This window comes from Lepidochelys olivacea (assembly GCF_965140295.1).
Source record: "Lepidochelys olivacea isolate rLepOli2 genome assembly, chromosome: 24".
Classification (NCBI taxonomy): Eukaryota; Metazoa; Chordata; order Testudines; family Cheloniidae; genus Lepidochelys; species Lepidochelys olivacea.
The window spans coordinates 8,355,820-8,371,389 of NC_140434.1; the positions used below are offsets into that span (position 1 = coordinate 8,355,820).

The 15,570-nt window shown below is 62.7% G+C and overlaps 1 protein-coding gene across 3 annotated transcripts in view; it reads left to right on the top strand.

Moving 5' to 3' along the window:
• Window positions 1-15,570, top strand: part of CELF3 (CUGBP Elav-like family member 3) — a 46,892-nt gene that overhangs the window by 20,008 nt on the left and 11,314 nt on the right. Inside the window, exons 4-12 of one of the 3 annotated variants that reach the window (XM_084613559.1) lie at window positions 8,782-8,911; window positions 9,704-9,832; window positions 10,771-10,850; window positions 12,718-12,861; window positions 13,245-13,395; window positions 13,573-13,722; window positions 13,816-13,881; window positions 14,304-14,405; window positions 15,248-15,391. In XM_084613559.1, the coding sequence (XP_084469685.1) occupies window positions 8,782-8,911; window positions 9,704-9,832; window positions 10,771-10,850; window positions 12,718-12,861; window positions 13,245-13,395; window positions 13,573-13,722; window positions 13,816-13,881; window positions 14,304-14,405; window positions 15,248-15,391 (1,096 nt within the window). The remainder of the gene's footprint in view (window positions 1-8,781; window positions 8,912-9,703; window positions 9,833-10,770; window positions 10,851-12,717; window positions 12,862-13,244; window positions 13,396-13,572; window positions 13,723-13,815; window positions 13,882-14,303; window positions 14,406-15,247; window positions 15,392-15,570) is intronic. The other 2 variants (XM_084613560.1, XM_084613561.1) reach the window with 2 other exon arrangements.

The window sequence follows — 15,570 nt, forward strand, 5'->3', positions numbered from 1 at the left end:
GGAGCCCAGGGCTGGGATAGGAGGGGGCTGTGGGTCGGGATTGAGGGGCAGTGGCAGAGCTGGGGCAGGGAAAGTTTGCACAGCTCTTCTGCCCCAGATGCCTGTCCCCAGCCAGCACTAACCACTTCTCATTCCCACCACAATTCACCCTGAGCCCTGAACCACGCCTCCGGACAAAGAGTGGCCTGGGGGCTGGGTTCAGCTTCACTGGGGCTGAGGTTCCAGGGTGATCTATTGGGATCTGCTGGGATCCTTCCCAACCCCCGGGATCACTTGATCTTGGAACGCTTTGCTATTGCTCTGCTGGCTGCTCTCCCACTCGCCCCTCCCTCGTCCTCTGCCCTGGATCCGGTCCCTGAACCCCACCAGCCAGACGGCGTTACTGCTGCCATCCGGCATGGGGCTCGCACTGCACGCCGGGACCTAAGAAGCTTTCAATTTGATTGGATAATCCCAGGATTTATGCGTGGTAAATCCCAGGCGAGGCGGGAGGGGCAGGAGGGATTTGGAGGGGTGGGATTAGAGCAGCTGCCTTCTGATCTGGGGGGCAGGGGGATCAAGTCACTGGCACGTCCTCAGCCCGACCTGCGCCAGCCAAAAACTATCCCCGCGAGGAGGCCAAGCCATCCGGCTCCACCCTCACTCAGAGGCTGGGTGGCAGCTCCTGGGGTCACCCAGTGACTGGGGCCTCCTGGGGTCTCCGTTTTTGTGCAAAGCAGCTCAGAATCTTCTGCCTCTGGGCCACGAGTCTGGTTCCTGCTGACTGTTTAAGAGACCACTGTGCAAACCCAAACATCCCCTCCCTGCAGAACGCTCCCGGGCCCATGACAGAACAGAGAGGAGCACATGGTGCCTCGGGCTGGGGAGGGGATCTGGTATGGAGCGTGCAATCTTTCTGGGGGCTTGGGTGGGATGGGCTGAAAGCTATATCCCCCAAAGGGCCAGTCCCTAATTTATTTCCCCTCTTTGGGGTATGTAGCACCTGACGGGTTTTCATTTCTAACAGCCATTGGCTCGCTAGAGAGTTCTTGCTCAGTACAATAATTGTGCTCTCCTTTCTGGTTAATAAGGGAACAGGGAATTTTCCCCTCCCAGCTGAGGGCATCGGGCTCTGAAATCTGGATTCCCAGGCAGTGGCCCATGCCCCCACGGTCCCACAATGCACTTGGCCAGCTTGCCAGTTCTGCATGAGGTTGGGGGCTGAAGGGAAGCACATTTCTCGCTGGCCCCAGGAGTGATGGGGTCATGTCCCCACGCGGGAGAGCTGGAGAGTTTGTAGCTAACTCCCATGAAACTGCCCAGCCCTCCCTCGAACCCAGCCGCTGGCTCTGAGTCTCTTGTGCCAAGAGCTCCATCCTAGGATGGTATTTATTACCATGGCAACTGCCCCTCAGCCAGTTGCCCCAGTTACAGAGGGGATGGTCTTGACAGCAACAATTACCCGATTGCATGTCTCTGTTCAGGGGTTTATCATCAGGTGTCACAAATGGTAACCAAGATCAGAGGGCCCTGTCGTGCCGGGCACTGCCCAGACACGGAGTAACCGAGATCAGGGCCTCGTTGCACTAGGTACTGCCCAGACCCGGGGCTCCCTGGCTGAATAGACACAGGTGGGAGGGGAGACTGAAGCCCAAAGAGGAGAAATGATTTGCCTGTGGTCAGTGTCAGTCCTGGAATTGAACCCAGGCATCCTGCTTGTAGCCCAGTGCCCTCCCCACTAGGCCCAGCTGTCTCTCCTTTAGCATCTCTCAGCGTCTCCCTCGTCCCACGGCTCCCAGATGCCGGCCACACCGGGGCCCAGCAACGGGGGCCCCTCTGCTGCAGCCAGTGTCAGGGCCACCGCTTTGCGCCAGCTGTTGTTGATCTGTTAGGACACCTGGCTCAGTCCCGGATCTCAGTGGCTTGGCCAGGTGGGATCTGATCAGAGAGCCGTGGCTTGGCACGTGAGCGGAGACCACGGCCCAGCTGGGCTGGCTCTCCCCTGAGCTAGCTGCTAAGAGCAGAGGGAACCGCTCCGGCTGGCTAGCCTGAGCTGCTGCCTGGCCCAGCCAGAGTCGCTCTCAAACCCCAGGTCGGTCACACAGGCAGCCTGGCCACAAGCCGAACCAGGCCTCGGCCAGCTGCCTCCCTCTGCCTATGCCAGGATTTGAACCTGGGCCCTCCGTCAGGGGGACGCCACCGCGCAGCTCCCGCCAGCCCCCTGCGGCCCTGGGAGCCTGACTCCCGTTTCCAGCCCCTGGGGCGGGTAGGCTGGGAGGAGAGAAGGGATGGTACCAAAAAGCAAAGCAACGCTGCTGAGGTGCCCCTCGTGAGACCGGGGGGGGTCCCCTTCCTCCCCCAAGTGTCTCCTGCAAACTAAGGGGAGGAGCTAAGCCCAGCCCTGTTTTCATTCTCTCTAGACTAAATTAACCCTGAGGAGCCCACTGGCCCGTGGCTGGGAATCCCCCAGGCCAGGAGCAGTGGGTCACCCCCGCCCCCCACTTAGAAGCTGTCTGAAGCCCAAGCTAGGCAGTGTAGCCAGCAGCCCCCTCCCCCTGCCCCACCCCAGGTGGTCACCCGTGGGGACATGGGTAATCGCTGCATAATCCCCAGGCGCTGGCAGGGTCCGGAGGGGCAGGAGAGAGGCATGCCCGGGCCACGCTCCTTTTCGCTGTGCGGCTGATTCCAGCAGCTGGGAGCTGCCTGGCGTCTCCTGTGCCCTCAGGGCTGCTCCCCAAGGACGGAGGGGCTCCCCCGCCCCCGGCGCCGGCATCCAGAGGGGGACCCCCGAGACTGGCAAACAGGCAGCAGGGCTTGTCAGGGCTGAGCCCCAGCGCCTCTTTCATTACTAATGAAGCCCTGGGTGAGCCCCCGCCCCCAGCACGACACCCGAACTGCAGGGCGCTGCCCCGGTGCAGGAGCCGGCTGCCACAATGGGGGCACTGGAAGGGACTCAGAGTGGTGCTGGAGGAGGCATCTGGCATGCTGGGCCAGGCAGAGCTGGCGCGGGCTGGGCCTGGGATGCACCAACCTGTTACGCGGCACGGCCAGCTCACAGATGCTGATGGTCTCTGTGGTACAGGAGGGCTCCGGCTCCAGCTGCCCGGACACCCTTAGGGTCCTGAGCAGGGGCACAAAGCGCCAGCCGGGTGACCCTCTGGGGTGGCTGGGCCCAGCGCCAGCCACCGGGCTGGTACATGGCAGGGTGTTGCTGTGTTAATTATAGTCCACACCCTCCCAACCTAGAGCCAGCCGCATCTGGGTGCCAGGCAAAGGGCACCTAGCCCTTGTGCCCCACCCCAGAGACGTCGAGCAGAGCTGGGTGAGCCATCCCTATAGAAACAGCTGCCCCACCCCAGAGCTTGCCGCATCTCAGTGCTGGGCAAGGGAACCCAGAATTACTACAAGGCTGCATGTGGCTATCAGATGAAGGGTACCTGGTACCTTTATAAGCAGCCCCTGTGCCCCACCCCAGACATGGCCGCATCTCAGTGCCAGGTGAGGGAGGCCTGTATAAGCAGCTGACAGGGGATGGCTATTTAGCGGGGTTGCTGGGGGGGGGCGTATTTCTGCCTTTTCCCCTTGGGACTTCCCCCCACCCCCAACCTCCCCCTTGAAGATTTTACACACACCCCAACCTTTGTTTTTCTTCCCCTTTGCTCAAATCATCCCCCCACCCTGGCATTGTTTGTAAAGATAAATGGTGATGTCAGCGTGGTTACTAGGTAACGCAGTGGGTAAATTGGGGCTGAGTGGGCGGTTGCCATGGTTCATATTCTCCAGTTGCCATGGTTACCAGGCATCTGCTGGTTTTTTTCTCCCCCTGGCGTGACAGCCCCAAAGGTGAGGTTGCGACGACTTTGTCATGGACGCAGAAAGCGACGCGGCTCGTGGGGTGGGGAGGGCTCCCCAAAACCCCAGCCCGGGCCTTGAGCCTTCCCGGTGACATGAGACGCTTGAGCAGGGGTATCCCTGGTTATTGCAATTAATTCTCCTTCCTTGTCAGCCCCCGAGTTCCCGGCTCATTGTAAAGCCCCCCGGCTAATCAGCTGATTCATGCCAAGAGCACCTGCTATGGAGGATCACGTGCCCCCCCACCCCACTGCCCTACCCCCTTTAGCTGCGCCCCACAATGCCGGCCTGCAGAGATTTGCTCGTGCAGAGCTCCAGATGCTTTGGTTTTGGCAGGGGGGGTGCAAAAAGCAGCGTGGCTGAGCTGCCAGGATGGGGCGCGATTCCCTGCCGTGCAATGGGGCTCAGGGCCTGCAACCTAGCTGACTTGCCCGGATGTACAGCCACAATCCGACCCAGGCGCTGGGAGCAGCTCCCTGGGGGGCAGCACCAGCCCCTGCCGGCGGTGTTCTGGTGGTGGGTATCCACGTCCTGCCAAAGCCATCAGCGGCCCCAGCGCTGGGGGACAAGGCCGGCTGGATAGCACCGGCCCACGTCTCCCCGCAGCCCTCACCTCCAGAGACCTCCATCTCCAATGCCTTACCCGTAGTCAGTCTCTGTGAGCACCAGGAGTGGGGATTTTGGCTGGCTGCTTGAGGCCTGGCTAGCTCAAGTCTCTGTGGGGCTCCCCATGCGCCATAGAGCATAACCCTGCAGTGCTTCACTGGGGCTGGTGGTTGGCGTGGTGGGGTGGCCACATCCCAGCCACAAGGGTGTTATCGTGGGTAAGGGCTCCCTGTATAAACAGCCGCCCCACCCCCACCCCAGAGGTGGCTGCATCTCAGCACTGGGCCCTGTGCTCTCTGTATAAACAACTGCTCCACCCCAGAGGAGCCAAACCCTGCCTGGGGGAGAGCAGCAGAGACAGCCATTTCTCCCAAGGAGCAGCAGCTGTGTTGCCGTCCCTGGTGCTGTTCTCTTGGGCTGTCTCCCCTTTCCCAGGAGATGAGTCCATGGCCCTTTGTCCCCCCCGCCCTCACCCCCCACTTCTGCCAGCCACGCGTGCTCCCTGCGTACAGTGGGGTCACCCCCGCCCCAGTGCGCCCCGCCAGCTCCCACGTCTCCCCTGCTGGCGCCGCCAGTTGCTGTGGGGGTTAATAGCTGGGCCCCCGGGGCCCTAGCACAGGGGCCGAACACAGAGCGGGACTCTGTCAATAGGAGCCTTTGCCCTCTAGGGTGCCGGTTCAAATCCAGCCCAGGGCAGTGGTGCCAGCCCTGGTGAAATGGGCATTGTGGGCCTGTCTCTGTCTGGTTCCCCTTCACCCCAGTTTCAGGAGGGAGTGTGGTGTGGCCTAGTAGTTAGGGCATGTCCCTGGCACTTCAGAGAGCTGGCTGCTATTCCCACCTCTGCTGGGTGACTGTGCGCAAGTCCCAGCCCCACTCTGTGCCTCAGTTTCCCCTTGTCTATTCAGGCTGCAAGCTCTTTGGGGCTGGGGCATCTGGATGCTACCGTCATGCATAGTCGAATAAAGAAAGACATGTCCAGAGAGCTTTGGGGGTCACCAAGCTCCCCTCTTGCCCCCTCAAGGTGGAGCAAGGCTGGGATCGAACGGGGGCCTGGGAACCTCGCCCTGGTTAGGCATAAGCCGAGACCTTTGATCTCTTGGTCTGTCTTGCCAGGACCATTTTCCCGATGCACTAAAGGGGCTGAAAACTCAGGGGCGCTGCCCCGCTGTGGGCTGGGCCCGTCTGCCGGCCTGTGTGCCCAGTTGCCAGCCTGCATGCCCGGCTCAGGGCGCCACGCCACTCTGAAAAGGCCCAGCTCCTTGGGATGCTGCCAGGCCCTGTTGTTTTTTTACCACGAGAGGAAAAAGCGGTCCCCATGCTGCACCGGTTGCTGTGGCAACCAGAGATAACCTGGCAACAAAGCAAGGCGGGAGGACGTGGAGGAAGATGCCGCGCTGGGGAACTGGGGTGTGTTTTCTCTTGCCAGGCGGGCAGGGGGGTGCGTCCGAGGGGTTTACCTGCTCCTAAAACAGCAGTGAGTGACAGGCCACTTGTGAGACGTGTCTGGGCAGGGGGCCGGGATCTCTGGCTAGACACTTCGCAGGGAGATATGTGCCTTTGAGATGGATGGCTGAAGAGATCAGATTAGCGGCTGGATGGACAGTTATGGATTGGCTGGAAGGACAGGTGGATGGATAGGTGGGGAGATGGATGGATGATGAGATGGACAGATATGACAGGGAGAGGTGGATCCCACAGACAGTTAGAGCCAGCAGGCAGATAAATAGCCCGGCTGATCTGAAAAGGGCTTGGGGGTGAGGTTGCCAGACAGCCCATGTCTAGCCTGCACTGGGCCGGCTGGTGAGACAGCATTTGCTTTGAAGCTAGATTCAGCCCTTTTGCTGGGGCGGCCGACCGAGCAGGATGAAGGGAAGAAGCCCTGCGCCATCTCTGCCTGATCAATAGAGCTCAGTATCTTAGTAATAATTGATCCAATGGACAATGAGCAGGGCTTTAATTACACTGATTGGGTGGGATCTGTGCCCCCCCCATCCCCGCCCACCATGTATGCCCTCCCCGGAGAGACACAAGGTGCAAAGAGCAGGCAGAGTGGGTGGGCAATGCCCTGCCAGACATGCCAGCTGCATCACAGGGCACTGGGATACTGCAGCATCTGGCATCGCCCCCCGCGGCCTTCAGTCCCCAGCCCCCAGCCCCAGCATGGGGCCAAATAGCCACGCTGGCATCCTGGCAATGCCTCTGCCTGCCCATGCCGGTGGTCAGGCTGGGAGCGCAGGATCGATAAGCACAGGTGCCCTCCGGAGCCTTTTTCTTATTGATCTTACGGATAAGTTGTGTTTCTGCTCACACCAGCCCTGTGGTCAGTCAGCGGGGCAGCGCTGGGACTGCACGTGGGTCCAGGTAAATGGGGGGCTGGGGCCACTGTCAGCTGGTGTCGCTGCATTGAAGTCAGTGGAGGCCACTGGGGATCCGGCCCAATGCCTTAGGGAAGGATGGATGGGAGGAAAAATGGCCCAGTGGTTAGAGCTATTGTGAGCCCTGTGTTCAGATCCTTGCTGTCCCACGCACTCCCTGTGTGACCTTGGGCCAGATCCTCAAAAGTCCATCGGGTGAGGCAGCAAACTACTGACACCTCAGTTTCCCCGTCTGTACACTGGGGATAAGAGCCCTGGCCTGCCTCTCAGGGGTGCTGGGAGGGTCAATACAGGAAAGATGGTGAGGCGCTCGGCTGCCATGGTGACCGGCCCAGACCAAGGGGCTAGCCCTGATTGACACCTGTCTGAACAGACTCGCACCCCTACGGTTTCAATGTGGCCTCGTTTTGAAGCCCCCCAGCTCCTGGCGTATTGTCAATTGGGCCTAAATCTCTCTCTCAAAGGTGATCACCAGTCACCTCCATGGAAGGCTGAACTGCCAGGAGCGTGGGGAGAAAGGGGCAGGCCAGGGCACGGGCTGCTGGACTGAGAGCCAGGACGTCTGGGTTCCATTCTTCCCTTCCCCTGCCTTTGGCTGCTCCCCTGCCTGGTCATGGCGCCCACCCACCTTCGGGATCGACCTGCTCAGGATCAGGACCGGGACCCCCAAACTTCCCAGCGTCTGGAGATGACGGTCACCCCTGGGGTTTTGCTGGCGCAGTTCCTCCCCCGCTTCTGCCTGTGGGGTGTCTCTCTTCCCAGATCCCCTTGCTCCAGGCGGTGCTCTTGGGGCGACCAGGCATCCCTTTAGTAAGGGCTGTGTCTTATATTTGCAACTCTACCACCACCAGCACCCCGGAAAAAGGTGTCCTGATTTTTCACACTTGCTATCTAGTCACCCTAGCTGCTGCGGGGGGGAGGTTACGATATTGCCATGTAGTCGGAGGGGCGGGGGGGCTGCCTCCCCTCCAAGCTGCTGCTTTCCTTTAATATGATTACAGATGCTTTTACAGAACTGTCCCAGCGACCTGCTGAGTTAATCTCATGGCTCTGCATTAACCCTCCCCTTGCCGGCTGGCTTTGCGCCAGGAGGGAGCATGGTGGAGGGCTCGGCAGGCGTTCTCCCCTCCCAGTCAGCGCTGGACCCAAAGCCCAAGCACGGCTCTAGGGGTCACGGGGCTGCAGGGCGCGGGGTGGAGCCAGTGTTCCTGCAGGGAGCCGGGGAGGGGGGTCTTTGACACTGGGTTTGGGGGTGTCAGTGGTTTCTGCTGGCTACTCCTTCCCCCACCAGCTTGTGTTCAGCCAGGCCAGGCCAGCTCCGGAGCCTTTCCCCACTAGGTGACCAGGATAGATCTGGCCCCAGGTTGCAGGGACTGGCTGGCTCCAGGGGGTTGGGAATGGGACATGGGGGCCTTTCCCCTCCAGGGGGCTCCGGCTCTGATCCAGCCCCAGGGCAGGAGACTGGGTGCTTTGGGAAATGGGACATGGGGCCATTGCCCCCAGTTCAGTTCCAACCCTGGCTGTTTGGTGAGTAGCCAGGGACAGGCGCTTGGCTGGCAGGCACCGCAGAGAGGTCACTCCTGAGCTGGCTACAAACCGAGCTGTCCTTGGGGCCCAGGGTGGGACCCTCCTGGGCAGGGCTGTGGCAATAGGTAGGGAAACCGGCCCTGTGCTGTGCAGGCCTGGCTCTCCCGGGTGTCACCTGTGCACCTCGCACTGGATCAAATCCACACTAAATAAAGGGGACCCAGGACTCACCCTCACAGACACACCCTGTGCCTCAGTTTCCCCTCTGTATGATGGGATAAGGCTCTCTCTCTCCCTACGAAGGAATCATGCCTCGTTGTTGGGGGGTGGGTGGGGTCTGGCTGCTGGATGGTTCCATCTCTGGCGGGGGCGCCCTGCTCTCTGAGCGCCAGGGGCTGCCTGCACGCGTCCTCAATGTTTCTTCTTTCTCTCCCCCTTGCAGATGAACCGGCCGATCCAGGTGAAACCAGCAGACAGCGAAAGCAGAGGAGGTACCCGCCGGGCGTGGGGAGGGGGCAGGGCTGCCCTGGAACCCCAGCTACCCCTGGCTAAACCCCCACCAGAACAAAGGGGTAATTCCCTGCCCCGACAGGACCCCCCCACACACTTCCAGCATTGACCCCGGGCCTCCCAGTCTCTGGGGAGCAAAGCTAGGATCAGATGGGGGGGGGTCTTCCAATAGTCCCCCCTTCACATTCCCAGGATTTCTGACTGGGGCTTTCCCTACCCTGGTCTCTTGTGACATCAGATTAATACTGGGCAGGGCAAACAGTGCTCCCTGCAGATACCAGGGGGCTGGCTAGATAGATAGATAGAGGGGGTGTATGGAGATAGATAGATAGATAGATAGATAGATAGATAGATAGATAGATAGATAGATAGATAGATAGATAGATAGATAGATAGATATGGAGGGGATGGATACATACATACATAGATCAGCCAGGATCTAGGGAGACAGAAAGACAGACAGATTAGCATTCTAGCATCTAAGGATAGGGACAGACAAACAGAGCAGGGTCTGGAGAGAAAGAGCTAACTAAGGACAGGTGGACGGATCGGCAGCCTAGGCCCAAGGGGTAGAAAGATCCAGCCAAGCGTAGCTGAGATGTTCTCCAGTGCCCACTACAGACATACCCCCCATCCAGGACCCCCAGGGCCTGCCCATCATCAACCTAGTGGTTGGCTCCTGCAGTCCGTGATCCCAGCCTGGGCCGAGTTGATGGGGTGAGAGGAGGCATCTGGCCCTCAGCACCGTGCTCTGTGACCAACACCCCCACCCCAGGCTCCCTGTGCTCCCGGGCAGGGCAGGGTGGGGGGCGAATGGGCCCCCTCCCCACTGAGCACTGCCTCTTCCCTGCCAGAAGACCGGAAGCTGTTTGTGGGGATGCTGGGCAAGCAGCAGACAGACGAGGACGTCAGGAAAATGTTCGAGCCCTTTGGGAACATTGATGAGTGCACAGTGCTGCGGGGGCCAGACGGCACCAGCAAAGGTAGGTACCACTCCCGGGCCCCTGCCGCTGGCCCTGCCCCCATAGCAGGGAGCGGGGTGGGGGCGCAGTAGGGGGCGCTGAGCTGCAGGGAAGAGGCAGTTTGGCCACCAGGTGGCCTGAGGGCTCCTGCTCATTTCTCCCATGTTATTCCCCCCTCCCACCCCAGGCCCTGCAGCTGTCCCGGGTGACGCTCCCTGGCTGCTCGCCCGTCACCCCTGCCTGCTGCACAGCTGGGCCCTGCTCCAGGGGCGAAGGGGGCTGGACAGGGCCAAGCATGCAGGGCTAAGAGGGGCCCTGCCAGCGTTGGGGGGCGGGCGGGCGTGGCTGTGTGCTTCATGGGTGGACACAGGGGAGAGCACATTTGTATAGGGGTGCCTGGCTCGGGGGGGGAGGGGGGCAGGGCTGTGAGCATGTGTGCACTTGGGGTGTCTGTGTGCGTTCCTGGGGGTGCACTCAGGGTGTCTGTGTGCACTCGGAGGGCTGCACTCAGGGTATCCATGTGCACTCAGGGGGGGCACTCGGGGTGTCTGCGTGCATTCAGGGGGGTGCATTCGGGGTGTCTGCGTGTGTTCAGGGGGGGCACTCAGGGTGTCTGTGTGCGTTCAGGGGGGTGCATTCGGGGTGTCTGTGTGCGTTCAGGGGGGTGCGCTCGGGGGGGTGCACTCGGGGTATCTGTGTGCGCTCGGGGGGGTGCACTCGGGGTGTCTGCGTGCGTTCAGGGGGTGCATTCGGGGTGTCTGCGTGCGCTCGGGGGGGTGCACTCGGGGTGTCTGTGTGCGTTCAGGGGGGTGCACTCGGGGTGTCTGTGTGCGCTCGGAGGGGTGCACTCAGGGTGTCTGCGTGCGTTCCGGGGCGTGCACTCGGGGTATCTGTGTGCACTCAGGCCCTGCCACACACACCCCCACAGCCCCGACGGCACTGACTCTCTCTCCCCACAGGCTGTGCCTTCGTGAAGTTCCAGGCCCACGCCGAGGCTCAGGCCGCCATCAACACGCTGCACGGCAGCCGGACATTGCCCGTAAGGCATGCTGGCAATCGGGGGGGTGGGGGGCAGGCTGAGAGGGGGCGATTCCTGGCATGGCCCTCAGTGGGAGCTCAGCATTAGACTCGGCTCCCAGACCCCTCATCTCCCAGGGCAGATGCTGGGCACTCACGACCTGGCTGCTCCCCAGCTCCCCAGGCACTCACTCACCCGGCTGGACCCCCTGGGCACTCACTGACCCGGCTGGACCCTCCCCCCCCGGGCACTCATCAACCCAGCTGGGTCTCCCTGGGCGCTCGTGGTCCCCCTGCCCACTGAGACACTGCAGGGTTAGATCCAGGCTCCTCTGAGCCCTTCTCCCACCACGTGTCGGAGAACAATGCCGGGTCTGTCTGTCTGTCCGAGGGGACAGGGCCGGGCTCCTGGGCAGCATCCTGGGAACGCACAGGGCCCATCTACCCTGCAGCTGGGAGCCAGCCCGCCTGGGTGGACGGACTCACGCCAGCGTGGCCCAAGCCAGCGCGCTGCCAGCCAGGTGGAGGCTGCGGCTCTGGCAGAGACGCAGGCTCCCGGCGCCCAAGCTCAGAGCCAGGGGGCCGGGGGGGGCTCCAGAGCCTGAATCGCCGCCCCAGCGTGCCAGCTGAGCTGAAGCCTGGCTAGCGCAAGTCTGTCTGCCCAGGCTGGGAATGTTAGACAGCCCCCAGGCCCTTCCTGCTCCAACACCCCCATCCTTTGGGGACTCCGAGGGGCACGGGCTGCGTGGACCCCACAGGGCCTTCGTGCCTCCAGGCCTTTGATCCGCCCTGCAGCCTCAATCGGGCAGTCAGCGAGCACCCAGGCATGGGTCCAGCGGGGCAGCACGACCCTGTCTGCCTGTCCAAGGATCTCCAGCCCCCTCTGCCTCTCGCACCCTCTCATGTGGGCAGCTCCAAATCTCAGCTCCCCCCCCAGACTTGCCACCTGGAAGGGACCCAGCTCAGCGCCAGGGCAGGGGGCAAGGATGCTGCCTGAGGCTCTTCTGCCCCCTGATGGAGCGAGCTCGCCACTGCAGCCTCGAGAGTCAGTCGGGAATCTTCCGAGAAAACGTATTTTTAGTTGAAAAACGCCGACAGGGCAACTCCATTGCCGTGGGAACGTCTGGACTGGGAACAATTTCTCGACGTGGGTAAACGACGCTTGGGAAGCGTCCGAATGTCCCTCTTCCACGTTCCATGAAAAAACGCCCATTTTCCTGGTCGAGGCAACTTTGGAGTTTGCGGCGTGAGCGTGTTGGAGTGAGCTGGAAACCCATCGATCAAAGAAACCAAATGTCCAGGCTGCCCTGAAAGGAACTTTTCTTAGGCGCTTCAGGAAAACGTTCCAGCTTTTCAACTTTTCACCCCGAGTCGGGGCGGGGAACATTGTTCAGAGTCTCGAAAACGTTGGCAGGACGGGCAGATCAAGTCGCTCTGATCCCAAGCCATGCTCATGCGTAGACCCCAAAGCCCTTTTTGCAAACGAGGTTGGGATCATTTGCCCCATTCGACGGGTGGGGAAATCGAAGCATGGAGCAGGGCCACGACTTGCCCAAGCTCGTCAAGCAGCAGAGATGGGAAGAGACCCTGCTGTCTGGAAGCTTAGGCCAGTGCTCTATCCACTAGGCCCTACGTCCTGAGGAAGGTTAAAATCATCCCGGGCATGGGCAGAGGGGGTTGAAGCAGGTACTTGATACAGGAGGGGAGCTTGGCCCCCCCACACGCTCCCCAGGAGGCTGCCAGGCGCGGAGGCTGCAGGAGGGGCTGGGGCCTGGTGTCACGCCGGCTGGCTGAGGCAGTGCGGGGGCAGGGGCCAGACGGGGTGGGGCGGGGGGGTCACCGTGCTCTGCTTGTCTCACTAGCCCCCTTGCGGGGGGTTCCATTCCCAGGGCGCCTCCTCCAGCCTGGTGGTGAAATTCGCCGACACGGAGAAGGAGCGGGGCCTGCGCCGGATGCAGCAGGTGGCCAGCCAGCTGGGCATGTTCAGCCCCATTGCCCTGCAGTTCGGGGCCTACAGCGCCTACACCCAAGCAGTAAGGGGCTCCTTGCCGATGTGGGCGCTGGGCTCTCAGCAGGGGCATGGGGGGCGAGCCAAGGCTGCGGGTCGGGATTGAGGGGCACCGGCAGAGCTGGGGGATGGGGGGAACCCAGGGCGGGGACAGCAGGGGGCTGCGGGTCGGGATTGAGGGGCACCGGCAGAGCTGGGGGACGGGGGGAGCCCGGGGCTGGGCTAGTTGGGGCTGCGGGTCGCGATTGAGGGGCAGCGGCAGAGCTGCGGGGGCCAGGACAGCAGGGCACATCGTTTCCCCACCCCCGGGTCCTTGTGCCCTTGCAGACAGGCCGACCCCCATCCCCCCAGCAGCCCAGCGGACACCCCCTGACTCCCCCCCCCCCGTCTCTTTCTCTCCCCCCGCAGCTAATGCAGCAGCAGGCAGCCCTGGTCGCTGCTCACTCCGCCTACCTCAACCCCATGGCCACCATGGCGGCCGTCCAGATGCAGCAGATGGCCACCATCAACCCCAACGGCCTCATCGCCACGCCCCTCACGCCCCTCACCCCCTCCTCAGGTAGGGCGGGCGCGGGCCAGGAGGGGCCACGCCGGGGAGTCTGCGGGACGGGCAAAGCCCCCGCCCCGGGCGGCAGGCTGCAGAGGGGGCAGGGGGTGGGTAAGCCGGGATCTCCTCACGGGTGGGGGGGAGAGCCCCGAACCCATCCCGCTCGTCCACCGCGTCTCTCGCCCGCAGGTACCAGCACGCCGCCTGCCATCGCCGCCACCCCTGTGTCCGCCATCCCGGCCACGCTCAGTGTCAACGGCTACAGCCCGGTCCCCACGCAGACCACGGGGCAGCCGGCCTCCGAGGCCCTCTACACCAACGGGGTCCACCCGTACCCAGGTTCGCGCCCCGCCCCTGCCCTGCCTGCTCCCCTCCACCCCCACCCCGGCTCAGCCCTGGGTAACCCCCTCCCCCTCTCGTCTCCCCTCGCAGCTCAGAGCCCAGCCGCCCCCGTGGACCCCCTGCAGCAGGCCTACGCCGGGATGCAGCACTACACAGGTGTGGCGCCGGGGCTGGGGGGGCTGGAAGGAGCCCCGGGGCTGGGGAGGGGGGCTGGAAGGGGCCCCGGGGCTGGGGGGGGGCTGGAAGGGGCCCCGAGCCGGGGAGGAGGCTGGGGGGGGTGGAGGCAGCAGCATGGCGGGACGTCCCGGGCGCTGGCGCCAGGTCTGAGCAGCACCAGGGCGTGGCAGTGACGGCCTCACCTCCCAGGGCTGTGGGGCTGGGGGGCAGCCAGGGGGACTGAGGCTGTAAGGAGGGGGCTTCCTGCGGGTGGGGGGACAGGGGGAGTGGGGAGCAGTGGGGTAGGGAGCTGGGCTAACAATGGGGGGAGGGAGCCTCAGGCCTGGGCCCAGATCCTTCCCTTGGGGGCGTGTAGGCCCAGGCCGAGGGGTCGCTCACGCCCTCCTTTGCCTCTGCCCCAGCCACCTACCCTGCTGCCTACGGGCTGGTGAGCCCGGCCTTCCCCCAGCAGCCGGCCATCCTCACGCAGCAGCCGCCCCCCCAGCAGCAGCAGCAACGGGAAGGTAAGTGGGGCCCGGAGCCGCTGCCCCCTCCAATTTCTCCCTGTCACTGCCCCCCAACACCCCCTAGGCACCGCTCCCTCCAACAATGTCCCCCCCCAGCACCCACTAGGCGCCACTCCCCCAGGCCCTGTCCCCCTGAAACCACCCCCAGCTCTGCCCCTGGGCCCCTGACATCCCTTATTGCCAGGAGCCCTGCCCCAATGCCGCTCAATAGGGAGAGGGCAGATGTGGCCTGGGGTCACCAAGGACCTGCCTCACTGTGCACCTCAGGACCTCCACATCTTCCCTGAGGACCCCAACACTTCACAGAGGGAGTCCAGAGCATGGGGGATCAACAGGGATCCAGAATGGTGGCCAGAATGAGAGGATCTAAAGTGGTGTAGAACACAGGGTCCAGAGCAGGGGGACCGAGAGGGGTTCACACTGGGGAGGCCAGAATGAGGGGTTCAGAATGGGGGTCCAGACTGTTGGGTCTAAAGGGGTCCCGAGCAGTGGGATCTAGAGGAGTCAAGGATGTGGGGGTCCAGTTAGAGGATATAGAGTTGTCTAGAACAGGGAGTCCAGAGCGAGGGATCTGGAACAGTCTGGAATGGGGGGGGGTTCCAGACTGCGGTATCCAGAGTGAAGGGTATAGAGGAGTCCAGGATGGGACGTCCAGAGCAGAAGGCTCTGGGGGTCCAGCGTGTGGGATCTAGAACAGGGGGCCCAGCATGAGGGATCTAGAACTGGGGCCCGGTGTGTGTGGGATCTAGAACGGGGGCCCAGCATGGGGGCATCTAAGGGAACCCAGGGCCTGGAGTGTCCTGAGCAGCTGCCCACTCTCACCCGCCTCCTCCCCACAGGCCCCGAGGGCTGTAACATCTTCATCTACCACCTGCCCCAGGAGTTCACTGACTCCGAGATCCTGCAGATGTTCCTGCCCTTTGGGAATGTCATCTCTGCCAAAGTTTTCGTGGATCGGGCGACCAATCAGAGCAAATGCTTCGGTAAGGCCAGCCAATGGGGTCTCCCAGCCCCTTCCTGCTGCATTGTGGGCCAGTGGCCGGCCTGCTGAGCAGCAGGAGCAGCCAATGGGCACCGGGGCGAGGGGCCGAACTCCCAGGCAAAGGATTGTTGCAACCCCTAGTGTAGACAGGGGCTGACGCTGAGCCGGATGCTGAGCTGG